The sequence below is a fragment of the Helicoverpa armigera genome, chromosome 8, assembly GCF_030705265.1.
Source record: "Helicoverpa armigera isolate CAAS_96S chromosome 8, ASM3070526v1, whole genome shotgun sequence".
NCBI classification, from domain to species: Eukaryota; Metazoa; Arthropoda; class Insecta; order Lepidoptera; family Noctuidae; genus Helicoverpa; species Helicoverpa armigera.
Window position 1 is genome coordinate 3,604,861 of NC_087127.1, and position 27,759 is coordinate 3,632,619.

General features: G+C 38.2%; 1 protein-coding gene across 1 annotated transcript in view; it reads right to left on the minus strand.

Moving 5' to 3' along the window:
• Positions 1-27,759, minus strand: part of LOC135117212 (hemicentin-1-like) — a 475,120-nt gene that overhangs the window by 356,235 nt on the left and 91,126 nt on the right. Inside the window, exon 3 of the mRNA XM_064035808.1 lies at positions 391-540. Within this exon, the coding sequence (XP_063891878.1) occupies positions 391-540 (150 nt within the window). The remainder of the gene's footprint in view (positions 1-390; positions 541-27,759) is intronic.

Below are 27,759 nucleotides of genomic sequence, written 5' to 3' on the forward strand. Positions count from 1 at the left end.
AAAAAGCTAGCTGCATTGCCACCCTGAATGGCAATGCTAGCTGCATTGCCACACTGAATGGCAATGCATTTTCTTAGACCGTATAGGCGAGCCTTTTCACGCCTTTTGGTCACGAGTCGACTCCACGAAGCACTTTTTTTGTTTAGCGGTAAATCAAAAATCGATAGCGGTATCCAAATAAGGTTATTTGAATATTTGTAAGGAGCCATTTAACCCCCTTCGGCTTTACAGGTAGCATTGTAACAGGTTGTATAAATCCATGTCTATTTTCGGAGTCTGGAAAACTACGTCGTAACTTGAATCGTCAAGTCTTGAAACAAAATACCAAGTTTACCTTAATACCTTAAATTGGCAAGCAGGCCAAGTTAAACTGTTGTAGGGAATTATTACCTGCACATCGTAGTTGCTGGCGGTGACTTGGCACTGCCACTGTCCATTGTCTAGTTGCAGTGTTGCAGCGCGCACCCATAGGGAGCAGTCGCCCCCACCGGGACCGTTCTTATCAACCCACTCGTATTTCCCGCTGCAAATGCCCACCGGCTGAAAATAAAGTTCGCTAAATTAGTTAAATTAGTAATTTAGTTACTTTAATTTAAAAAAAAAAAACGGCCAAGTGCGAGACGGACTCGCGCACGTAGGTTTCCATACCATCCAAACTAATATATTATATACTAGCTTTTGCCCGCGGCTTCGCTCCCGTCAACTGACTTCTCTATTTTACCCTATTTTTTTTTTTCATAAGAACCTTCTCCAGACAATAACAAATACAACAAAAAAAGGAATTAGCCAAATTGGTCCAGGAATTTTTGAGTTATGCGCTTACCAACACATTTTGCGATTCATTTTTATATTATAGACTAGCTGTTGCCCGCGACTTCGTCTGCGTGGGCAATATAGAATTGTCAAAATACTATTTATCCGGTATAATTATGTGTGGCAATTTATCATCATCATCATCCCCCTGCCCTTATCCCAATTTTATTAGGGGTCGTTAATATGTTTTCTCCTTCCATACTCTTCTATCTGCCGTCGTCTCTCATGTGTGACCTTTATATTTAAATGAACGATGTAAAGTTTGTGACGTTGTGGAAATCTCTGGACCTAGTCAACCGATTTGGAAAATGATTACGTAAGTATGGGGCGTAAGTAACTCTCACAGGATACAAAGGTCTGATAAAGCTGTCATTTGTACATTTTCTGCAGTAACTGCATCTTATCAGAAGCCAGAAAGTCTGTCAAACAGTCATACCATGGATAACGTGGTGTCCAGTTCACTGGGTTGAGGAGATCATGTAGGTAGTCACTCCAAATAAACTATTGGTACTCAAACAGATTCGGTTTGACTGGAAGCCAACAACCACATAATTGGGGAATAGCTGGGCGGAAGATGACATAGTCATCAGGCAGGCGCATAGTTTCACTACAGGGGGAAACACTTGAGGATTTTCTGTGCACTCACTCCCTTTCTTTCTTTCTTCTTTCTATGTTAAGTTGGGATTCCACCGAATTGTTTGAATTAGTTCACGAACAGGCCAATATCTGTGAGAGTCCAATTCATGTTTGTGTTCGTACTTGAAGCCTGCAGTTTTTTTTCAAAATGTGCGCTCGCAATTTGTCACTTCTTGGTGCAGCCAGCAAACATAAGGCTGTGTACAGGCTAATAATTATGTAGCTTCTCCAGAATTGATTTAAAAAGTTTCTTCGACAGCGGGCTATAGTAGCGTAGTTAATATAACAAACTAAAACAATCTTGTTGATCCTGCAAATATAGTTAGAGAAGCGGGTGTGCAGGATGACCACTAAGAGTTGGTAAATACGTACGTTCTGAAGACGTCCAAGTCGCCGAGGCCAAAACTAATTCATTACTATTCAAAACTCAAGTGAAAAAAACTAAAAACGATTATTCAAATTAGGCTGATAATTCAGTAAAAACAAAAGACAGCCCCCAAAACCCCTTCACCACTTCCTATGTGTTTTTGAAAAGGTGGAGAAAAGGATTACCAAGCTCCCAAAGGCCAGGGTATGTGCAACACGTTGCATGGCATCCTGGAAAGTTACGTTATTCTCAGCCATTAGTTTGACTTTTCATTAGAGAATGCAGTCTTCTGTGCATTGAGCAGTGCAGCATTGGGTGCAGCGTAAGGGAGTGTTAGGCTTTGGCTCTGGTGGGCCTCACTGGGGTTTGCAGAATCTCTTAACGGGGCGCGTGAAATAACGCGCATCGCTGACATGGGCATGTTAGACACGGGTCTCCTAGGAGCCGGATGGTCGACGACCCACTCAAAACTCATCGCCCACGCCTATGGTGGCTGGGAATGTGCTCCTGTGGTTTCTTACTGCAGTGGGAATTTTCAATCGTTCCGCCACCTCATTCTTTTTCATCCCATTTCTTCTCGCCCCAGACCATGGCTTAAACCTGGGCCGGGTACGATAGTTCGCACAGTCCACACAGTGGTGATAGTCGGACACCATCTCCATGAGATCAGAGTTGGGTATAAATGTTTTCAAAAAAATAATAGAACATTTAGCGAAAACACGTTTTATAGCAAGTCTTTGAGTCTTCTTGTGTCTTCTCGGGTCTGATTGTGACTATTCATAATGGAGAACAGTGTATTTGTGATCAGAAGTTGAAAGTAAGTACATACATACTGCGTATGATATTCAATCGAGGAAGCTCTCATTTCTTTAATGTGCACTTTGTGTCTGGGTTTGTTTCTAAAGCTACAGAAACTTAACTCACGCTTAGCAGCGCTTGCGAGAGACAGATCTTTCTCCTTTCTTTTAGGATCCATAAGCGTTACATGTTTTGCACCACACAAAGAATATTTAAGGTCTACTTAATACATTTAACGTAAGTTGCTTTTAAGCCTCCACATTAATGGAAGATAAGCTAAAATAAAACCCCAGCTCAATTTGTTTATGAAAAACATGCACAACTCCATCTATGACTTTACATGATAACTAATTAATGTTCCGCTAATGTCTTTCCACCTGGCTGCTTTGTCAAATTTGTTGCATTTTATATACTACAGATGGAGCCGCTTTGACCGCTTTTACCCCTGTTGACCGGGATAAAAAGTAGCCTATATGTTAATCCAGGGTATCACCTATCTACATACCAAATTTGAAACAAATCTTTCCAGCCGTTTTTGCGTGATTGAATAACAAACATACATCCATACATTCTCACAAACTTTGACATTTATAATATAAAAAAAGTAAGATTTTGTCAAGGAGTACGGTAGACTCGATCGAAACCTTATAGGTATGAATAACAAAACATAAAGAAATATTAATTTTGAATCGACAACATATATCCGCAAAATTCGGATTATGGAGAATTTCGTTACATTCCAATGGCCTTGACAGACAAAGCGCAATATGATAGCCATATTTGTCAATAGAATAGATAGCAGTAGATAGATCGACCATTATGTGATTTCTGGTGAAGCCAAAAACGAAACACACTTTTTCATGTAGAAGTTATAGTATTTAGAGTTACGTATTAGTATTTATAGCGTTTCTTAATTTTTGGAATCAATTTATAGAAAATGTTAAACATTTTTCAATGTATCGCTTGTTTTGTTACTAAAATTTGTCTTTAACACATTCGGGGGCCAGCTACATGCCTCTACAGTGGTCAGTTTTTGGACTCTTATCGCATAAAATTATGTGTCACGTATTGCCTATCTATCAAACGGTAGTGGGTTTCTAAATCTATGACAGCATCCATGATAAAAGGATAGAAACCTGCGTACAAATAAAAAAAAACCGACCAAGTGCGAGTCAGACTCGCGCACGAAGGGTTCCGTACCATTATTTATAAATCGGACAAAAAAATCACGTTTGTTATATCGGAGCCCCCCAAAATATTTATTACCTACATCTGGGGGCACGGCAGTGCCCCAGCCAAGTCTCGAGCAAAACGGGCACGGCCGTACCATCTTTTCTCGAAGCGATTCGCGGCCGTTTCGCCCCCCCTATATTTTTAACGTGGACAAAGCTAGGAGTTTAGGTTTTCGGTGAATAATAGTAGGCATTAGAACAAGCTTAAGTTCGAAATTACATGCCAATTGAATTAATAGTTTAGGAGTTACGGTCGATCAAAGTTACACCATTTTGTCACTCACTGACTCACTGATTCACTGACAGATCATCAAAAATCTAAGGTACTTCTAGCAGACTTAGAAACTTCAAATTTTGCACCAAGATAGGTCATTAGCAGTGGTCGGAATAGGTAGAGCTATTTGGGGTGAATGACCGCAAACATTGATATTAACATGGACATGCCTCTGAAATCCCGGGATTTTGAAATTGTCGATTGATTTAAGTGAGTTAATATGGGTAAGTGGGCAGTTATGAGCAGGTAGTAGGTGAGCACCCAAACAGTATATACTTACTTATAAACACACACAGGGATCCTGGAACGTTGTTAGAGGTAGCTTCGTGAAATATGAATTAATTAAGTAAAACTGTTAGAAACGATACTAAATATACTTTACTGCACAAGGAAATATTAAATGCCTACACAATACAGAATAGAAAAAGATAATATCGCTGCCACCGGCTGGAGGTACGCGACGGCTGAGGGGAGCGCGAGGGAGTGCTAGCGCCGGGTTTACGCGGGCAGCGGGAGGGCGCGGGATCGGCGGGCACGAGCGCTCGCCTGCGCCGCTGCGAGCGAGACGGCGCTTCATTTTACCACGGCGGTGACGCCGCATTTTGTTATTTCGTATTTATTGTAATTAATGTAATACACAATTGTCAAATCAGTCTACGAGTTTTCCTGACCAGCTCCTGCTACACTAAGTTATCGATACATCAAGAACAAACCAATTTATCTCTTTATTATTATATGTTTATGCTCCATGTTGCCAACCCGTCGTAAGCGCTGTTTTCGTCGCTTATTTTTTGTCTCTTTCTATCTTAAAACGTCTAAAGTATTAGCTGTCTCACTTATACAAATACAGGTACAGCGGGCTTCACTCACTCTTTTGTTTCGGCTTGTAGAGTGCGCACGTGTGATTTATTGTGTTCCTTATTTTATTTGACGTTGGCTTGTTAACTGGTTTCTGGAATCTTACTAACACGAATACTTTGGCTTGGATTTACGAATTTTGATTTGTTTTTTGCGGACTGGATACATTTGAAACTGTTTATTTGATTTACCTACCACATTTGGGTAAGTGTTTTTTATTTTTATAATATCTACAAAGGACATTTAGTGAAAAAGTAAAGTAATTGTCCTCTGCTAAATACATATTTTTTCAGGCTTCCGAAGTTCCAAAGGAAGCTTTATAGTTTTGCCTTGTCCGTCTGTTTGTCACAGCCAATTTTGATATACAAAAGTTTGAAGTGGAATTTTTCGTTAGTGACCTGAGTAGCAGGGAACTTGTTTACGTAAATTGTGCTCTTCTGCTACCCTACACCTTGTAGGTGATCCGACACGCACCTGACCGCTTTTTTCTAATATAATCTTGTGTTAAAAGCTAAGTCAATTACAATACAAGGTGGACTAAGTCCTCCCCCTCGCACACCCCTTCAAGTACCGCGTTTTCCCACAATAACCATTTTCATTGGCTATTGACTGCTCTTACCTAAATATTTTCGGACATGAGCTTGACAGTGTTCTATCTGATTGTCTTAATCGGCTAACAAAATGCATTTGAATTATGTATCTCATACTTACTGTGCAATTGTGCAACTGTGTGTGGAACAATTTTTCGTGAATTTTCACACCGTTTTTATTTCGACTATTTATTGGAAAGATTTTAACTGTTTACTATTGTTTTAGGGCGATAAACAAGAAAAGCCAAAAATGCCAAATATCAAGGAAGAAACAGTACAAAAGTGGATATCCGAATATCCAGAGCTGTTATACGACCACGCTAGTCGTTCAATATATTGCTCGAAGTGCGAGAGCCATATAACGGCGAAAAATGTAACATCAATAGACATGTCGAAGGAGCCGTGCACAAGGGAACGTTTAAACGGCCTCCGGAGGAATTTTATTCCGACCTGATCAAGTTTCTGGTTCTGTGCAATATTCCCTGGTCGCAGATGAAAAATCCAGCATTCAAGGAGTTTTTTCAGAAATATATCTGTACTGTTTGTTGTTGTACTTGTACTAGTCGTAAAGTACCCGATGAGTCGCTGTTACGAAAAGTATATTTAGATAAAGTTTTACTAACAAAATCAAAACAATTTATGAAAAAAATCAAACTGAAAAATTGTGGATATCATTAGACGAGACAACAGATTTTTTAGGTAGAAATATTGTACATTTTTTGATAAAACCATTGCATGAGAATATCTCAAATCGGCCATATTTAATTGCCTGCAAGATGTTAGAGGTGGTTAATGGACAAACCATTGCCAACTTTGTAATACAGTGTCTTGAAAATCTATGGCAAAACTCGTTTGAAGAAAAAGTTGATAATATTTTAATACTATGTACTGATAGTGTAGCATATATGATATCTGCAGGGCAAAAATTGAAATGCTATTTACCACAATTAAAACATGTAACATGTTTTGCTCACGCACTTCATCGTGTTTCTGAGCAAATTCGAATGGAATATAATGATGTGGATATTTTGATATCAAATGTAAAAAAAATATTTCTAAAAGCGCCAAGCCGTGTTCGCATTTTTAAAAGAAAATACCCTGACTTACCACTACCTCCACAACCAATTATTACAAGGTGGGGTACTTGGTTGGAGGCAGCATCATACTACGCAAAACATTTTGATGCAATAAAAGATGTTTTGTCTCATTTATGCAGCTCTGATGCAATAGCTATCCGAAACGCGAAAACATATTACAAAAAGAAAACATACAAAACGAGTTACAATATATAGATGAATATTTTTCAGTTATACCGTTTGCTTTAAAAGAATTACAAAAGCACCACTTGACGCTAAGTGATTCATTTTTAATATTAGATACAGTCAGAACTTGTATAAATGAGTGTGCATCAGAAAATATTAAAAATAAAATTGAAAAAGTTATAGAAAGAAATCCGGATATAGATATATTACGAGAATGGAGTGAAAAAATTGTAAGAAATGAAACAGATGACCAAATTTTATTGAAATGCAAATTTGCTCCAATGACCTCAACAGATGTCGAACGTTCATTTTCCATATATAAATGGATTATGGATGTAAAAGAAATACATTAAAATGGATAATATAGAAAACTGATGGTCATTTATTTCAATTCCGTAGATGGTGATGGGTTTTCAGCGAAGAATTGGTAGACGATGAAACATCATCGTCTACCGGTTTAGAATAATTTAATAAAAGATTAAATTAATAAAAAATAGTTAATTATTTTCATCACGCGCAGTAGCGTGAAGTCTTTCATTTACGAGCATGTCAAGAGCTTCTAGGAATAGAAAGTGTATCGTAAAGTTTTGTTACTAATCGTTAAAGATTAACATAAGGAAACGGCTTCACGTCACTGCGAGTCGTGAAAATACCTACTCTCTATCAATGTTTTCAATACGACGGCGTTATTAATGCTGAAAATGTCATAATTACATTTTACGAATGATATAGTACAAAGTTCTTTATGCATATTTTGTAATTTATTTGCTACTTACTACTTTAGTTAAGTATATTTATATATCGTTGTAGACAGACCAACCAGTAATGTCAACTGTTTTGAAAATTAAATAATATATCTAACTCGATCATCGCATTTTATTTATATTCCATGTCTCCTATTTACTATAGTAAACTAATAAAAGTGGATTATCCATTTAAATATAATGTTCTAATTAAGCACTGACAAAAGAAAGTACTTAGTTGTTTTTTTTTTAATTTCGATAATTCCCGGAATTTTTGGAAATATTTGGCATATCTATGTTATGTCCGCATGTAGCAAATAACAAAAATACTTCTACTTATTCCTATAAAAACTACTTGAACAATGTTTTTTTAATTCCAAGAATTCCCGGGATTCCGGGAAATATTTGGCATATCCATGTTATGTCCTCATGTCGCAAGTAGCCAAAATAGCTCTACCTATTCCGACCACTGGTCATTAGCCACATATAAATGAAAAATTATAAAAACATTAAAAAATAATATGCCATAGAAAACAATTTTATATTTGCGGTTTGGCAAAAACATTATGTATGGATTTTGACTGCATTGTTAACTTTGTTCGTTGTTTAAGTACCTATTCAATTGGATGAATACATACATAGAATAGAAAAGAATAATATAAATGTAATACATAGACTATCATCATCCTCCGAGCCTTTTCCCAAACTATGTTGGGGTCGGCTTCCAGTCTAACCAGATTCAGCTGAGTACCAGTGCTTTACAAGAAGCGACTGCCTATCTGACCTCCTCAACCCAGTTACCCGGGCAACTCGATACCCCTACATAACTACTAATACATAGACTATCATTAATACAAATTAATACACAAAGTTCAAAATTAATCAAGCTAAAACTCCATTGTATTGCGATAAACATTGTATGCGCGCTCGATAGATGTACCTGTCTGAATCGCGCTATGGTTTCGTTACAAAGCGCAGTATAAGTAGTACTTCAAAATAATTCGATAATTTTCATTTGATAGCGCCATCTGTCTATGAAAAACCATTTCGAAACTAAAAAATATTGTAGTGATAATTGATATTCGGAGAACTTTACGTGTTATAGTTTAGTTTAGTTATAGTTTGTAAGTTAGTAGATATATATTTATTTAGTTAGTTATTTCTTAGTTTGTTTAGTTCTATTTCGTTTGATAGTTATTTATTATACACTAGCTGTTGCCCGCAACTTCGTCTGCGTAGGCAATATAGAATAGTCAAAATACTACTTTTCCCGTAGGTGCATTCTTTCACGTGATAGTATAATTAGGATTAGCACTTAGCAGTCGCATAGATTCATTGATCAAGGTTGTGTTGTGGATGTGACCATTTATCTAAACAAAAGAAGTAAAGTTTGTGACGTTGTGAATATCTCTGGATCTAGTCGGCCAATTTGGAAAATTATTACGTATGGTGCGTAAGTAATTTTCACAGGAAACAGTTACCTATAATCTATGTCTATATGCTTTGAGTCTGACAAAGCTGTCATTTGTACATTTTCTGCAGCTGCTGCGACTAATCAGAAGCCAGAAATTCTGTCAGTTTCACCATGGATATCGTCTTGTGTAGTGAGACTGGATTGAAGATAGGTAGATAGGTAGTCGCTCCAAGCAAAATATTGGTACTCAAACAGATTCGGTGACTGGAAGGCAACACCAACATAGTTGGGGAATAGCTGGATGGATGATAAAATGAGTCATCATCATCAGCAGGCGCATAGGGTAGGATAGTTTCACTTACTCACTATGGTAAGGCTGACCCCACATTAGGCGTGCGCGATCCTCGGGCGTGTGAGTAGCGCGGGCGTCGCGAGCGCGCTGCGTAAACGTCGCGTTTTGCTGCCCTGCGGCATGTGTGAAGAATGCAAGCGACGCGCTCGCGGCGAGCACGCGGCGCTCGAGTTGCGTTCTTACCCCTTCGCCCGCTATCCCCGCCGCCCGCTAAACGCCTTAGCAGTTAAACGTCAAGGAGAGCAGCGCGTGCGCGACGCGAGCGCGCTGCAAATGCCGCAGGGCAGCAAAACGCGACGCACACGCCCGAGGATCGCGCACGCCTAATGTGGTGGCCTAAGCCGGGACTCCACCGAAATGTTTGCATTAGTTCACGAATAGGCAAAATGTACGTATCTGTGAGAGTCCACTTCATGTGTTCGTACTTGAAACCTGCAGTTTTGCCAAGATTTTCAAAATGTACGCTCGCAATTTGTCATTTCTTGGTGGAGCCAGCAAATCAAAAGAAACAGAAGTGTTGTGTACTGTGCGTCACTACCGCACACCGGGTAAATTTCGCTCTTGCGGAGGACGTTTATATACCATATTTTGTGTCACACAGGACGACAGTAAGTATCCACCGAAACACTTTCAAAGATCTGATGAACGAACAAATCAGACCTGACTTGGTCACCTGGGGCCAATCAGAGCTCTATGAAGCGATCATATGCTTTGGCTCCTACTGTTATTGTGGTTTCTGAAAATTTATTCACCTCATTCAACGATGAATGTAATTCTGATGGTACTATTAAGAACACTTACTTAGCGCAGAAGCTGACGTTGGCAGGTCGACTCTTTTGACTTCTCGAATAGGATACCATTGGTTTTTGTGCAATGCACACCTGCAATGCATGCCGGATTAGGATAGGATACAGGTGGATAGGATTTGTAACAGAAAACAATTCTGTCTTTGTGATTGAATGACATCAAACGTAGTTTTATATAAAAGGTGTTTTTTTAGACTTGGCTCGGGTCTTACTGAGACTGTTCGTAATCGTGACCAGTGTATTTGCGATCAGAAGTTGAAAGTAAGCATGTCTCTGGTATGCGACGCGCAATTTGTGCGTTTTCAGACGCATAAAGCATTTTACGTGTGTATTGCATTAAATCGAGAAAGCTCCCATTTTTTATCTGCACTTTGTATCTGGGCTTGTTCTTAAAGCTACAGAATTCTACATTACCTACCTACCTCACGCTTAGCACACGCTCACGCAGATCCTCCTTTCTTCTAGGATTAAGTTTACATATTTTGCATCAGAAAAAATAATTAAGGTCTACTTAATACTACTCACTCAAAGTAATTTGTTTTAAGGCCACCACAAGTGGAAGATAAGCTAAACTATGTTTATGAAAAAATCCTGATATGAACTCCATCTGTAACTTTAAATGATAATTAATTGTTCCACTAAAGTCATCATTTTTGACATAATGTTCAAAAAAATAATTTAGATGGCACCGTTTTAAATTTGGCTGAGAACTATTCATTTTCCTTTCATCAAGGTAATAATTATAATTTTATTTTGATGTGGCACGGCAAACTGACAAACACTATTGAAATGTCTATCGAAAAATTACACTACGTGTTAAAATATGGTGAATTACGGAAAATACACAACTCCATCTGTTGAAATAATAATCCTCTATAAAGAATGTATGGTAATTTATTGTCATTTACCACCTCGCTCCTTTGACAAATTTGATGTATTTTATTTAACACAGATTACCACAGATGGAGTGAGTAATTCTTCCGAAGTTACTTATGAAGGTGTGATTTTCTGTGTAAAGGTTAATAATAGGCCGATCAACTAATATAAGTACAACATTCAAATGTACAGTTTTGACAAACAGATTGCGTGTCGTAATATTTTACATCTTGAATTCACAAAATTATCATATCTTTTGATAGAGTGAATCGATTTCGATGAAACAAAAACTAAGTAATACCCCAAGTTACGTAGAATTTTTGTATATAAGCATTGTCTGCATTGAATTCGTAGATTTTACGTGAATCCCGAACAAACAAACAGATAAACAGACAAACAGACAAAAATGACAAAAATGATGGAAATGGGTTCTGTTAGTTATCCTTTAACATGCTGGCTATTTTTTTTTGTCAATTTCTTCAATGTGCAAAAATTACTTTTCTACAGATTTATTATATGTATAGATATATTTATATGCATATACAACATGTAACATAATTAACGCACATCCTGAAATTAGTTTGTTCAGAATCGTTTACTGAATCGATTTATATCATTTTTAATATAGGTAATTTTTTATCCCAAAAATAATTAAAACTACGGAAATTATTGTCATATTAACCCTGTACAGTCAAAACAAATTCAAATAGACCGTAACTCAAAGTAATAAGACTTCGTGTATTGTCGGCTTTTTCCGTAGTTTCGTTATGTTGTGTCGAGTCGAGCGGCGCGCGGCGCGATATTTGCGTGCGTAGTAGTATGACCAAAAAGTTCTCCAAGAATTGGTATAACTAATTTAGTAAATAACAATGCATATACATGTTAAATTAAAAATTCAGTGTATGTATTATGATTATAACATAATATTCTAATTGGGGTGTTTGAGGGTGTGCGTTAATTACGTTACATGTTGTATATATAAGTTTAAGCCCTATTAATATATTGTTATAGTAGTGATTGTAAATATAGTGTAATGGAACGTGAAATATGAGTTCACCTAAAAAAAAAGAAAGAAATACACTTACAAAAAATAAATGAGATCCCACCAAAAACATTAAATGTAAAAAAATGCCAAGTCTCTCGATGCAGTCTTTCCATCGTAAAAAGTTTTGAGATCTCATAGAAGCCAAGTCCTATTCAAAATATTTTGTAGTTATAAATCAACATTTAGTAATTGTATCAATAGTTTTCTTTATATTATAATTATAGTGACTTGGCAATGAGCACAAGAAGAAACAAATAAAACGGCATATTTGGAGGAGTTGAAAGTTACACACACCGCATGCGTAAACATTAATATCACAAAATTAATTTTCTTTTGGTTTATCCGTGTCGTCCCAACCGAATTTCAGCAGCGGCAGTCAGTCTTAGTTATCCTTTGGGTACGGAACCCTAAAAACAAAAAAAATACACGATTCAGAAAAAGAAACAGCAAAAATCAAAAGAGGCCGTCTATACTAATTTAACAAAATATTAATAAAATACGTTTATCCCTGTTGACCGGGATAAAAAGTAGCCAATGTGTTAATCCTGGGTATAACCTATCTACATATCAAATTTCAACCAAATCGGTACAGCCGTTTTTGCGTGATTGAATAACAAACATACATCCATACATTCTCACAAACATTCACGTTTATAATATACTAGCTTTTCGCCCGCGGCTTCGCCCGCGTGGAATTCGGTTATATTGCGGTATAAATCACAACTATAAGAAAACTTCTCATTCCCACGGAAAAATCTAAGAAGCGCGATGTAACGCTGGATACGATTAGTTGTTAAACCAAAACTGAATGGTACACTATATTATACGTTTTCCCTTGCATTGCAAGTAAATGACATGGTCCCACAATTGTTACCCGAGCAAAAAACTGTAGCAGCGGTGAGGGAGTGTCAGACTCTTACTGACTAAAATCGTCGTGTTCCGTCCTAGGCCTTTTATATATATACCAGGGCCGCGGTATCTCTTTCGAACAACCCGCAGCCCCGGCTGGCCCTGGCCCTACTGGGCCCCACTGATTTCAAAACACCTTAAGACTAATTCGCGGCGAACCTTAACACCGCGATACAGAAAAGCACAACGCCATCTATCGAGCTATCGGGAAGCTCGCGATTGAACAATGAGCTACAGGTTAAAGCGCGAGATATCATTGCACTTCTTACGTATCTTAAAAAAAACAACGTCACCACGTTTTAAAAAGCTATCATTCCACTTCTTACGTATTTTAAAAACACATCGTTACCACGTTTTAAAAACACCCAGCGCCATCTATCGCATACCTCAAGAACTAAATAACTTAACTAATACTTATACCAATTAGTAATTCGTTGAATTATAGTTATTTCAGGATAAGTAGATGTAAAAAAAACAGTTAAGACGATAAAACAAATTGAACGCATCCCTCGGGAATTCCTCATTTTCGAGGATTCATTATCGTATCATTTAGCTTCTAAATTTATATGTTCATATTCGTTTGCAATATATAAGTAGATGTAAAAAAAAACAGTTTAGACGACTAAACAAATTGTACATCATCCCTCGGGAATTCCTCATTTTCGGGGATTCATTATCGTATCATTTAGCTTCTAAATTTACATGTTTATATTCGTTTGCAATATATTACCTTGTTTTAAACGACACACAGCGCCATCTACAATCCATCCATCAAGCAAACAATATTTTTGTTTTCCCTCGGGAATATCTATTTTTTTCGGGATAAAAAGTACCCTATTATTTAATCCGGACTTCTAACTATACGTCTGCAAAATTTCAAAGCAATCGGGTCAGTAGTTACGGCGTGAAAGCGGAACAAACAAACAAACAAACAAACAAACTCACTTTCCGATTTATAATATTAGTAAGGAAGTAAGGATGTAGGATGTAGGATGTAGGATGTAGGATGTAGGATGTAGGATGTAGGAATGTAGGAATGTAGGAATGTAGGATGTAGGATGTAGGATGTAGGATGTAGGATATGTAGGATGTAGGATGTAGGATGTAGGATGTAGGATGTAGGATGTAGGATGTAGGATGTAGGAATGTAGGAATGTAGGAATGTAGGATGTAGGATGTAGGATGTAGGATGTAGGATGTAGGATGTAGGATATATTATTATGTAGGAATGTAGGAATATGTAGGATGTAGGATGTAGGATATGTAGGATGTAGGATGTAGGATGTAGGATGTAGGATGTAGGATGTAGGATGTAGGATGTAGGATGTAGGATGTAGGATGTAGGATGTAGGATGTAGGATGTAGGATGTAGGATTTATGGATATCGAGCACAAAAATGTCGTTTGCTGTATGAGCCCTCCCCGAAGTATTAATTTTATTCTAGTTTTCAGTATTTTTTGTTATAGCGGCAACAGAAATACATCATCTGTGAAAGGACAATGCCAGGGTCTGGGCTCATAGTTTGCCCAGCAGTGGGAGTAGTTCCAGGGGGTTCCTTAGTGCACTCTGAACACGTAATGCAAATATTTTTGAAATCGCTGCCTGGGGTCCCGAGGAAAACCGGTTCAAATATTCTCCATGAAGAGTCACTTTACAAGGCCTGAACCATTTGCCCAGTAGTAGGAGTGGTTGGAATAGGTTCTTTACTTCACTCTTAACACGAAATTAAAATATTTTTGAAATCGGTCCCAGGGGTCCCGAGAAAAACCGGTTCAAATGTTCTCCTTAGATAGTCACTTAACAAAGTCTTTGGCAGTTGCCCAGTAGTGGGAGTGGTCAAAATAGGTTCTTTACTTCACTCTTAACATGAAATCCAAATATTTTTTAAATCGGTCCCTGGGGTCCGGAGAAAAACCGGTTCTAATATTCCACATGAACAGTCACTTTACAAAGCCTGTGTCATTTGCCCAGTAGTGGGAGTGGTCAAAGTAGGTTCTTTACTTCACTTTTAACATAAAATTAAAATACTTTTAAAATCGGTCCCAGGGGTCCCGAGAAAAGCCGGTTCAAATGTTCTCCTTAGATAGTCACTTAACAAAGTCTTTGGCATTTGCCCAGTAGTGGGAGTGGTCAAAGTAGGTTCTTTACTTCACTTTCAACATGAAATTAAAATATTTTTAAAATCGGTCCCAGGGGTCCTGAGAAAAACCGGTTCAAATGTTCTCCTTAGATAGTCACTTAACAAAGTCTTTGGCATTTGCCCAGTAGTGGGAGTGGTCAAAGTAGGTTCTTTACTTCACTCTTAACATGAAATTAAAATATTTTTGATATCGGTCCCTGGGGTCCGGTTGAAAAACCGGTTCTAATATTCCACATGAACAGTCGCTTTACAAAGCCTGTGTCATTTGCCCAGTAGTGGGAGTGATTGAAATAGGTTCTTTGCTTCACTCTTAACATGAAATAAAAATATTTTTGAAATCGGTCCCAGGGGTCCCGAGGAATTAATCTGATAAGACTTTTCTGCCAAATAAGTCTTACTCATATGTATATTGGAAAATCTCAATGCTCAGGATCTCGCTGTCAGGATCCAGTACTGGAAAATGTGATTTTCAAATAAATTCTAAAAGCGTTGGATTCTAATAAGAACTGACAATGATTTACTGAAAAAAAGGCAATTACCGCAATATTTTTGAATTTACGGTTTAAATGTACAAGACGCCTGCTCTATGAGCTATCTTCTAGCAAAATCTTATCAAGACGAATAAAATAAGCTCGAACATGAGGTAGTTAGTAGATACAGTTGAGGAGTTCTCTCGTCTCTCTTTCGTCTCCATTGTCAGGTCAGATCTTAACTTTTACAGTTTTGTGGTGGCTGAGACATATACCCAAATGACAAGGTTTTACTCGATATATGTCTACAATTTTCGAGAGTCGCTCCCGATTTTTTAAGAGATTCCATCACCAGACCCTTGGCCGGATGACAAAGGAACCATTGAGGAAGTAAGCCCTTTCAAGCAATAAAATAATTGTTGAAATCGGTTGGTAAACGACGGAGTTATGCACGTACAAACGTAAAAAGAATACAAATAAATTAAGAACCTCCTCCATTTTTGGAAGTCGGTTAAAAAAATTGTCGTGTACAATACCTCGTATTTATCAATGAATATAATTCATTTCAATTAAGGTAATAAAAGTGGAATAGTTAAGAGTTCGTAAGCTTATTTTTATGTAATATTGAATAAGAGTCAAACCAGTTTTTCTCAGGACTCCCGGGATAGATTTCGAAATGCTTTGGTCTGGGACCTAATATAAGCCTATGGAACATAATGCACTATGCAGTTACTGTGGGCAACACTTGAGCCCAACTTCCATACAAAGAATAGCATTGTCCTTTCATTTCATTTTCAAATCACGGTTCATGAGATACCGCCTGGTGACAGATGGACGGACGGACAGAGGAGTGAAAACAATAGGGTCCCGTTTTACCATTTGGGTATGGAACCCTAAAAGTTCATCGAGTTCATTAAAAAGCCGAAATTCACCATAATCTTTTCTTAGTCTAATGTGATTCGATACACAAAATCGACGTATTTAGTATATTAGCCCGGTCAAAATAGACATTTGAAATAACAAAAATTCCCAGAAAGCTGATTTTTGGTGGAGAAGACACCGTCATTTACCGCGAGTTACCGCGGCCCTGGTACATAAAAGGCTTACGACGGAACACGACGGTTTTTAGTCAGTAAGAGTCTGACACTCAAAGCCCTCGTATATACATACGTGGCTTATATGTGCATATCATGTGTAGTGTGACTCTTTGAATCGCGATATCTCAGGAATGGTAACATGTAGGGGAAAACTGTTGATGCCATTTTTGTAGAAAATTTTAAGATCTACAACTTTGGTCTGATGTTCTTTTTTGATAAAACTTACCATTATCGAAAAAAACACAAAAAAAAAACAAAAATTTTGACATTTGACCTCGAATAACTTTTGACGCACACATGGGATCGAAGGGGACTTTTAGTATTTTATTTATAACTAGCTGTTGCCCGCGACTTCGTCTGCGTGGGCAATATAGAATTTTATATAGCCTATGGAATGTCACTATCACAAAGGATCACCAAAGTAAAGAAAGTTCTCGCGCACGTAGCCACAAAGATAGAAGGATGCACTCATAGATATCGTAACTCGTAACACGTGCTCTGAAACGCGACAGGATGGATTGACATAGGTATTAGATTCTCGCCACAGAGTGTCTTTGGTTAGCACGTGTGCCTAGAATTTTCAGCGGTTTTCTGTGTTTTTGTGACCTTTTGTGACTTAATTTTGTGTCTGTGTGTTGTCCCTGTGTTTGTTATCGGTGGTGTATTGTTATTTGGGTAAATAACTAGTTTTAGTAAGCACTATGGATTGCAATAAACCCCCCGATCCCGATCCTCCTGACATCTCTGTATTTGCTCCTCTTTCCCCCAATTATCCCCTGTCCCAATTCGCCGATGTTGCTTGCAGTATCGCGGACTCCCACACCTCATTACCCTCTAATGCCAGGAAACGCTGCGGAGATGACTCAAATATTGCCGTGTCAACCCCGCCACCAAAACAACAAAGAAATTTGGTTGGCCGTAGCAGGTACTCTGCTACAGATAAGGCACCGTTCATTGTCCACGTCTCTCGATTGGAGCCCCAGCCTAACGCCGGTACCTCTCTCCATCCAGTTACTTTTGGGATATTTCTTCAAAAGCACGATATAACTAACATTGTCCGCGATGGCGTTAAAAAAGTCGGCAGGAATCGTGTATCAGTAGAATTCAAATCCCCTCAGGATGCGAATTCATTTATCATTAATAATATCCTTCCCAAAAATAGTTTTGTGGCCTCTATCCCTACTTTTAATATTACTCGCATGGGTGTTGTTACTGGTGTGCCCACTGATCTGAATGAAGAAGAAGCGCAAAGATACCTACAGGTCCCTTCAGGTTGCGGTGAAATTCTTAAAGTTATACGGATAAATAGGAAAGTGGTGATTGATGGAGTGGCCGAATTTAAGGCTACAGAAACATGTGTCCTTACCTTTGACGGTCAGGTATTACCGCAAAGAGTATTCTGCTGTTATACTTCCCTTCCAGTCCAACAGTACGTTTACCCCACCATCCAGTGCCGTAAGTGCTGTAGGTTCGGTCATGTGGAACTTGTGTGCCGGTCTAAACCTCGCTGCAGTAAATGCGGCCATGATCACCCTGGTGATGGTTGCAGCATTTCTGAGGCGGAGGCATTCGGTGTGCTCTGCTCGGGGAATCATTTTGCGAATAGCAAATCATACCCAGAGTTGGGCAGACAGAAGGCCATTAAGACCGTTATGGCTGAGAAGTCCCTTTCTTATGCTGAAGCTAGCAAAACTATCCCACTTGTTTCTCGCAACTATGCAAATGCTACAAAAGTAGTTCCAGCTCCCACTCAGTCATACCGCAAAACCGTTTTTCTTAAGCCAAAGACCCATGCCCCTCTATCCCCCTCTTACGATAAAGCTGCTCATCAGCAAATCATTAACTCCCCTGCATCTTCACAGCCTGATGGCTGTGCTCTAAATAACCCATTCATTGGCAATAATACATCATCACTTATAGATATCCTTATTAAACTTTTGACTACAATTTTATCTACTAATAATGCTGAAATACCGTCCAACAATCAAAATCATTTATTTGCTCAAATAAGGTACGGAAGGTTGGTAAATTGTTGACAATGGTTCTCTTATTCTGCCTGTAATTTCGGCGTGCAAATATTAGTTACCTACATATTTTATTAATTTCCATTTAATTTCATTCAATCATTAAACATCCATAATGTCAATATAATGTAAAAAAAAAACAAAAGAAAAAAGGTAAACGTCATAATCATAACAAAATAAATTAAGTTAAACATGTAATTTTCCAAAACCTACAATTTATACTCTAAAAACTCATGTACACTATAAAAACCTTGTCAAATTATTTTTAAATCTAGAAAATGGTAATGTTTTAATGGTATTTGGTATTTTGTTATACAATTTTATGCACATGCTATAGCTGTTATTACCTGTGAATGCGAGATTGTTCCTTGGCTTAAATAACTTATTTGTATGCTGAGATCGTGGGGCATAGTAGCTTGTTGCTTGATGGAAACGTTGCCTATCAACTAGTTAATCTCCTCCCAAATATTAGAAATGGCGTCCCGCCAAATATTCCTGCAATGGAATGCGAGGAGCGTGTGGCATAAGAAACACGACTTCATATTCCTTCTAAATAAATTCAAGCCTCTGGCTTGCTCAATCGCTGAGACTTGGCTCACACCGAGTCTCAGTTTTAATATACCACTTTTTAATATTCTCAGATGTGACAGATCTGATGGCTATGGAGGGTCGGCTCTCCTTGTTAATAATCGTGTGCTCTGGATGGTGATATGAATATAGTCGCAGGTAGAGTAGAAGGTATCACAGTCCTATCTGTATATATCTCCCACCCACAGCACAGGTTCTTAGCTACCATTAGAGAAATCTTAAATAATATTGTAGGACCTGTCCTTGTCATGGGTGATTTTAATTGTCACCATTTTAGATGGGGTTCCAATCGCTGCGATTCCTTTGGGGAAGGTTTAGTAGAAATCTTGGATGACCTAGACCTTTGCATCCTAAATGATGGTAGCCCTACTCGTAGATCCCTTCCCGGACAGCAAAAGAGTTGTGTAGATCTCACATTCTGTTCAGTAGAGTTGGCGGCATCAATTCATTGGCAATGTACTACCCTTACGCATGGTAGCGACCATTACCCCATTGTTATAACATTTCTTAATAAAACCTATTTAGAGAAAACTTCTCCTCCACTATTGAAGTACAACTTGTCCAAACCCGATTGGTCGAAGTTTTCATCTTTACTGGAGGAGAAAATCAGTATACTTCCAAATTTAACTTCAAGTTACCAAGATACTTGTGGTCACTGCCATGCTAAGAGATGTTACGATGACTTTATCTCGGCCATTACTTCAAGTGCAGACTCATCCTTCCCGTTGCGTAACTGTGCCAAAAATAAAATTCCGTCTCCCCCTTGGTGGGACCAAGAATGCACATCGGCTGTTAAAGAAAGGAAAGAGGCCGAAAAACAGTACAATCAATCGATGAATAGCGACAATCTTATACGGTACAGACGAGTGTTTGCTCAATCTCGGCGGCTTCTTCATAAGAAGAAACGTCGTGGTTGGGTTAAGTTTTGCACTTCTCTATCCCCTTCCACTCCCATATCAGCAGTATGGAAGAGCATTAATCGTTTTAGGCGAGGCTGCTCCCCACCTATCTCTTCCCCCATAACGAGAGAAACTGCTGAATCCTTCTTCGACAAAATTGCTCCAGCCTATGTTCCTTCATTTCCAGAACTTCTGCTACCGTCTGTAAATATTTTGGATGATCCTATGGATGAACCATTTTCGTTGAAGGAACTTGATGCGGTGTTACGTCATGTTAAGGATTCCGCTCCAGGCATGGACGGAATACCGTATTCATTTGTAGCTCATTCCGGTTCTAAAGCTAAGCAATACTACCTTGACATTGTTAATTATTGCTATCAATATGGTTGGGTTCCTGACCAGTGGAAAGTACAAATAGTCATTCCGCTCCTAAAGCCCGGCAAGTCTGCTGATGACCCGAATGGCCTTAGACCAATTGCTTTGTCCTCCGTATTGGCCAAGTTACTGGAACACTTAATTAAAAATAGGCTTGAGTGGTTGGTTGAGTCTAGGGATTCACTGCCGAGCCATCAGTTTGGCTTTAGAAAGGGGCTTAGTACCATGGATAGTGTGGCAATTCTGGTAACCGACATCCGTACAGCCTTTTCTAAAAATGAATCCGCTGTAGCCGCATTCCTTGACATATCTTCCGCATACGACAGCGTTCTTCTTCCAGTCCTCAGGCAGAAATTGCAACAGCTGAGGATTCCAGGTAAGATGATACAATGTATATGCGCACTCCTCATGTCTCGCTCATTAATGCTCAGAGTGCAGGGGGAAGTATTCGAGATGAGGCAGACGTGGAAAGGCCTTCCACAAGGCTCTGTTTTAAGCCCTTTACTTTACAACCTCTATACGGCAGACATTGGCTCCAGCCTCAATGCTGATTGTCACTTACTGCAATACGCTGATGATCTGGCGTTATATGTTGTTAATACTTCCATAGAGGATGCTGCCTCATCCCTCTGCCTCTCCCTGGACTCTCTGCACACATGGCTTCTGGACCATGGTCTCTCATTATCTGCCCCAAAAAGCTCGGTAGTGATTTTCTCCCGAAAACGACTGATCCCTCAAGTCTCAGTGAACATCCAAGGACAAGGCATCCCTATAGCCCAAAAAGCAAAATTTTTAGGAGTTTATTTAGATTGTAAATTATCCGGTATTCACCACATAAATTACCTAATCAAAAGATGCGAACGAGTTATCTCCATTTTGAAAGCTCTCTCTGGGGTCTGGTGGGGGGCACACCCCTTCACTATGAAATTAATTTACAATGCTTTAGTCCGTAGCATTCTGGATTATGGGTCACACTTGGTGATTCCTGGCAACAAAGGTGCCTTGGCCGGCTTAGATAGAATCCAATCTCAATGCCTCCGGATCATCACAGGTTGCATGAAGTCGTCGCCTATTAACGCCTTACAGGTTGAATGCGCTGAACCTCCTTTAGCCCTGAGACGTCAGTACCTTGCTTCCCGTTTCTTGTCCAGGGTTATTCCTAAATCATCCCACCCTCTCATCCCAAAACTCAGAGAGCTTGACACTCTTTGTCACAGCTCAAAATATTGGGAACATAAAAAAATCCCCTTATTCCTGAAAGCATACCGATTTTTTCAAAATTTAGAATCCCCTATTGCATCACATCCCAGACTTCCTTTATTTAATTACCCCTACGATGTACTTTGCTTCACCCCTAATATATTTTATAACATTGGCATATCTAAAACTCCCCATCGGCAAATTCGACCTTTAATGCGGTTTTGGGTGAACGATGGACTGGCTTTCAAAGGTTCTTCACGGATGCTTCCAAATTGAATGGTGGTTATACTGGAGCCGCGGTTTATTACCAGAACTCGAAAATTATTATGAAATTCAGATGCCCAAAGGAGTCTTCTATATTTACAGGCGAGTGCGTGGCATTATTGGAAGCTTGTCACTTTATAGAGTCCCATGAGATCAACTTCGGAGTTATCTTTACTGACTCCCTTAGTTGTCTCCAAGCCCTATCCCAGAATCCCTTTATAGATAAACTCCATTGTCCTATTATCCTGGATATCAAAAAGTCCCTTTTCTCCTGCTCTCGGCAAGAGAAAGTTGTTCACTTAGTTTGGATCCCTAGCCACTGCGGTATAACGGGAAATGAATGTGCTGACGCATTGGCTAAAGATGCATGCACGTCTGAATCAGCGGACCTTGCACACTTCTCCCTTCAAGGGCATGACCTACTAAACGTTCCTAGATTGAGTCTTGAGACGTCGTGGCAAGAATGGTGCACAGTTCTTGCCCTTGAAAACCAAGATTTCACTTGCTCAGACTCTCATCCAACCCATTATAGATTACGCTGATGCCTGTTATCTGGATGCCACCGAGGAGCTTTTAAATAAACTTGAGCGCTTGCAAAATCTTTGTATTCGTTTTGTCTTTAATCTTAAAAAGTATGATCATGTTTCACAATTTCGCAAGGATCTCAAGTGGCTCCCTATTCGTCTTCGCAGGAACACTCGCATTCTGTGTCTTTTATTTAATATCCTCTTCAATCCTAAATCTCCTTCGTACCTGCGGGAACGTTTCTCCTTTCTCCGTTCCTGTTCGCGTCCTGCAGGACACATCTCAAATCCTTACTTAAAATCCCTTCCCACTCCACTGATTTCTACTCCTACTCCTTCACCGTGCACGCTGTACGGCTATGGAACAATTTGCCGCCTGAGCTGAGGAGCTGCCGAACTGTTGCTTTATTTAAACGGAAGTTGAAGGAACATTATCTGTCCTTATCATCATAGACGCATATAGTATGTAGTGTATTTATATATATTTATTTATTTATATAATATATATATTACATATGTATTTAGGTTAATGTTAGTATTTATTTTTAGTTATAGCTTCTTTCTTTTTTACACACTATCTGCATCTCTTCTTATTCTAACTCTCCCATAACGGGCCTGCTGGAAGAAATTTCTCTTGAAATAAGCTGTGCCTATGTACTATGTGTTCTATCTTTCTTCTTTTCTGTATTCTGTGTGTGTATCTGTACATGAACTATTAAATAAATAAATAAATAAGTAGATTGAATAATTCTACTGAGTTCACCTACGATAAAAGGCATCCTGTATTGCTTTGTAGCAACCACAAATTCACTTCGCTTCTATTTGAATATAAACATAAATACTTATGTCACGCTGGCCCACAGCTACTACTCTCGACCATTCGCGAAGAATGGTGGCCACTTGGTGGCAGAAATCTAGCTCGTTCAACTATTCACAAATGCGTTCGTTGCGTTAGGATGAATGGAAAAACATTGAGCCCTATAATGGGTAACTTACCATCTAACAGATTAGTACCGGGCTTTCCGTTCATGCATACTGGTACTGATTATTGTGGTCCAGTATATATTTTAAACCGCCAAGGGAGAGGTTCTCGATTAATAAAATGTTATATATGCATCTTTGTGTGTTTTGCTACACGCGCTTTACATTTTGAACTGGTGACAACTCTGTCTACTGAGGGATATCTTCTCTGTCTCAAGCGATTCATATCACGCAGAGGCAAACCCGCTGTCATATATTCGGACAATGCACTGTGTTTTCAATAGAACAAGCTAGCTAGACAAAAGTCACTGTCGAATTTCCTGGAATTTATCACATGAGCCTAGAGCCACATAAATGCATGTCCCAATTCTAAGAATTGTTTTGCATCAATGTCAACTACTGGTAAGATAATGAGGGCAGTATAAAAGAGAAGAGGTAAAAATTACTTATTTCCTGCATTTTTGCGCTTATCGAAGTAACAACATATGACAGTGAGTTTAAGTTTTTTGAAAAGTGTTAGTGATGGATCTTCAAGTAAAAGGTATGTACTTTTCAATTCTAGTTAGAAAATAGATATACTTTCACCGCACTGTTTTTAAATACCTAGAGTTTTAAAGAGTATGTTATTTTTGGTCAATTTTCTGAACTAATTGGACTAGAAAGTACTTGTACCCTTATGTACCCGGGCTGAAAATGATATGTATTACAGCCATATCTGTGAGCTTTTATATTTTACTCATTTTGATCCGCGCATTTGAGTGCAACTTTGTCATTCTGTCTGTTGTTTCAGAATACGAGTTCTCAGTCTCAAAAATGGAGTTTTTTGATGAATGGCAGAAACATCCCAAAGAGAATCGTAATAGTAGACTATATGACTTTCTATCGATGAAACGTGATCTTGGGAATATCACGGAAGCATCTGCGCGGGAAATTAAAATGACAATTGGAAGATTGTCATCCAAAGGACATTGTTCAATTTTGGCCTAAGAACCGATGTGAATATAAATTATACTATAATTTTCATTTAATTTTTTATTGTTTGAAACATATTTTAGTTTTCCACGGACACTTCAAATAAATAAATTCCAAATAAAAAGTTGGGTCACAATTATTGATGCCTTATAAAATGTTTCCGTCAGCCAGTGCTGCCAGTTTCGGAAGTTTTCGCGATTTTGGTAAATACGGACCGAATTGAGAACCTCCTTTCCGAAGTCGGTTATTAAAATTAGTTGCTAACACTTTATTCATTTAAATACCTAAATTGACTAGCTAGAAAAAAACTAGTATTCTATATGTTTTAAACGAAATCGCGAATTTCTAGCTTGGCATTCGAGTAGGATTATAGTTTTCGTAATTGGCAACACTGGTGTACTTCAGTCAGTTTGCTAGAAGTCAGTTTGATTGCTTTGCGACTATCGTTTCTTTTGTGATTTTCTATGCGTTTCATGGTTTTATTCTAACAACTTTGGCTTGATTACGGACTCCGATTAGATTGCGTACTTGGTAGACTCGGCTGTGTGTAAAGGACTGGATTTTCCTGGCATTTTCGGATATTGCTGTCTGTGATCGAATTTAGTTGTATGTTGTATTATAATTACAACAATGGATGCAGAATATAGTATATTGTATAAATTGTGGATCTGCTGGAGGTTCTTTAGTATTAGAAAACGAAGATATACTTCGTTGCATACAACAATGGACTGTTCCCCGTATGGTAAGTGGTCTACGAAAGTGTTTTTCTAATTTTGATAAGAATGTTACTACCTACTTATGTTTTCATAAGCACACAATTTCTCGGTTTTCAAATTAATTGCCACAGTTGCAAGTTACTTGACATTTACTAATGTTTTATTGTATTTATTTATTACAGGTTGAAGCTCTTGACCTTATATGTACGACGTGTTGGTCTGAAGCAGTCGAGCATAATAAGATGCAATGCACTGTTGGACGCAATTGTGTACTTTGTAAGAAGCTCCTACCATCAGGCATTACTGTTGCAATTGTATCGTTGGGCGTAGAACAGTGGGCTGTTGTGCCCACATAATGACTATAATTTGGCATTTAAGCTGGGCGAGATACCAAAATTCAATTGAACCCCCTGCTCAGTTCTTAGATAATATATTATTGAGAAACATTGATGATTAAAAACCTTTAATTGAATATAAATATTGTTTTTATTGCACATCCTTGAAAACCTCTTTCATTGTTATTGGTAAACCTTACTTTAACTGTTAAATTATTTTGTGTGGTAATGACATTTTTAGTATGGTCTGTGCCTTCTTGGTAATAGACCGCGGGTTCGATTCCCGCCTTATGGCATGTAGATAGCTAGGTAACTGTCTAATATAAAAGTTGTAACAATCATTTAAATAAATAATTCTCCATCGTAATAACATCGATATTTTATGAATTGTGGTGAATGGAACTCTTCCATTTTGGATACCTATGCGTTTTATCACAAATCCAAAGTGGATTCACTATATATTAAGAAACGTAACGATGAAAGAAAAAGCGTTTAGGTAGTTGTTTTTCATACAAATTCTAAGCATTTATGAAAACTAGTCACACGCCCCGTCTTCGCACGGTGGCAATGTAAAACCTTGGTGTAAACCTTCCTCTTGACCTACTCTATCTATTAAAAAAAATCGCACCCAAATCCATTGCGTAGTTTTAAAGATCTAAAGCATTCATAGAGACAGACAGAAAATGCAACTTTATAAAATGATCATTGTCAAAGAATTCTCTTAAACTTGACTAGGTACTATCTCTTTTCCTAGTATCTAGTAGAGTAGTCTTTCCCTAGATCTAGAAGAGAACATATAGAGCTGTACATAGTGTTGTTGATATTTTGTATAGTGTAGTTTGATTTTTAATTAATACTACTCTGATATTTCACGCAAGCTTGGTTATTTTTTATTTATAACCTCAAAATATTAACTTTTTTCGTAATTATTTTAGTTTCCTGAAGTGTCCGTTCGTGAAAACTTATTTCATAGGATTCCATATAATTTAAAGAGTTTATAGAAGTCACTTTCCATTCGAACGGTTCTTAGGCAGAACATGTATGGAGCCGGAACAATGTCCTTTGTAGAGAAATGGGAAAGTTCTGGAAAGCGTCGCGATCGTTTTCTGACTAAGAATTCTGAGTGGTTATCTGGTGATTTTACGTTCAGAGTATCCATCTACTACTCAGCACCATCATCATCAAGTAAGACTTCGGTTTCTGGGTGTCCATCGGTGGATTTTACTGAAGCTAGTGAAAAAACGAAAAGGAGGCGCGTGGACGACCTTCTTCGAACACGGGATGTAAACCAGTTAGTAGTGGCTGCTGAACTATCAGCGCGATTGTCTGGACATCGGAACTTCTGTGATTAAAGATGCAAGTCAAAGTCCTGAAAAGTGACAAATAATGAAAGCAAGTGTGGGTGTACGCGAAGAATCGAGATGTTTGTCAAAGGAAGAGGCTTTGGCATATTACGTAGATGCCAAATCTTTAAAAATGCCAAATATTTAAAATCTGTAACTCCTGGTTCATCACTATCCCTTATAAGCAAATGGGGGTGCTATGGAAGTTCCAGTCATAATCAAAATCAAAACTCATTTATTCAAACTTGGCTGCAAAACAGCACTTTTCGAACGTCAAAAAAAAAGTCATAGTAGTTTTTATCAAAATATCAGTAGAGCTCTAAATAATATTGTAGGTACTAATCAATTTATAAGAATGTGTACCTTATCTAACTTTATTATTAGTTAAAAAAATATTAATAAAAAGTACTAATAGTGTCCCATTGTGTAATTAGTAGCTAGACTATTAGTAGTTGAGTATTTTATGACTATTGTTAATTTTATTTATTGTTGTCTTTTAATTGTCCGTCATAAACGAAATATCTTTTGTCATTTTTTATTTTTTTGGTGCACGTGACCCTCCCTACCTCTTTTTATTTGGGTGTTTGGTGCTAAAACCGCATTAGAATATCATAATAAAGCCATACGAAGCAAAATACCTCAATAAATAATTTTGTCTAGCTAGCTTGTTCTAATGAAACCACTGTGCAATGGGAAGAATTATGTAGGCGCAGCTAAGGAGTTAGGTGAATTTCTGTCTACTCACTCAAATGCATTAATCGAAGGGGCTGCTCTGGACGGTATTTCGTTTAAATTTATTCCACCCTACTCACCTCATTTTGGTGGCCTGTGGGAGGCAGGGGTGAAATCCTGCAAG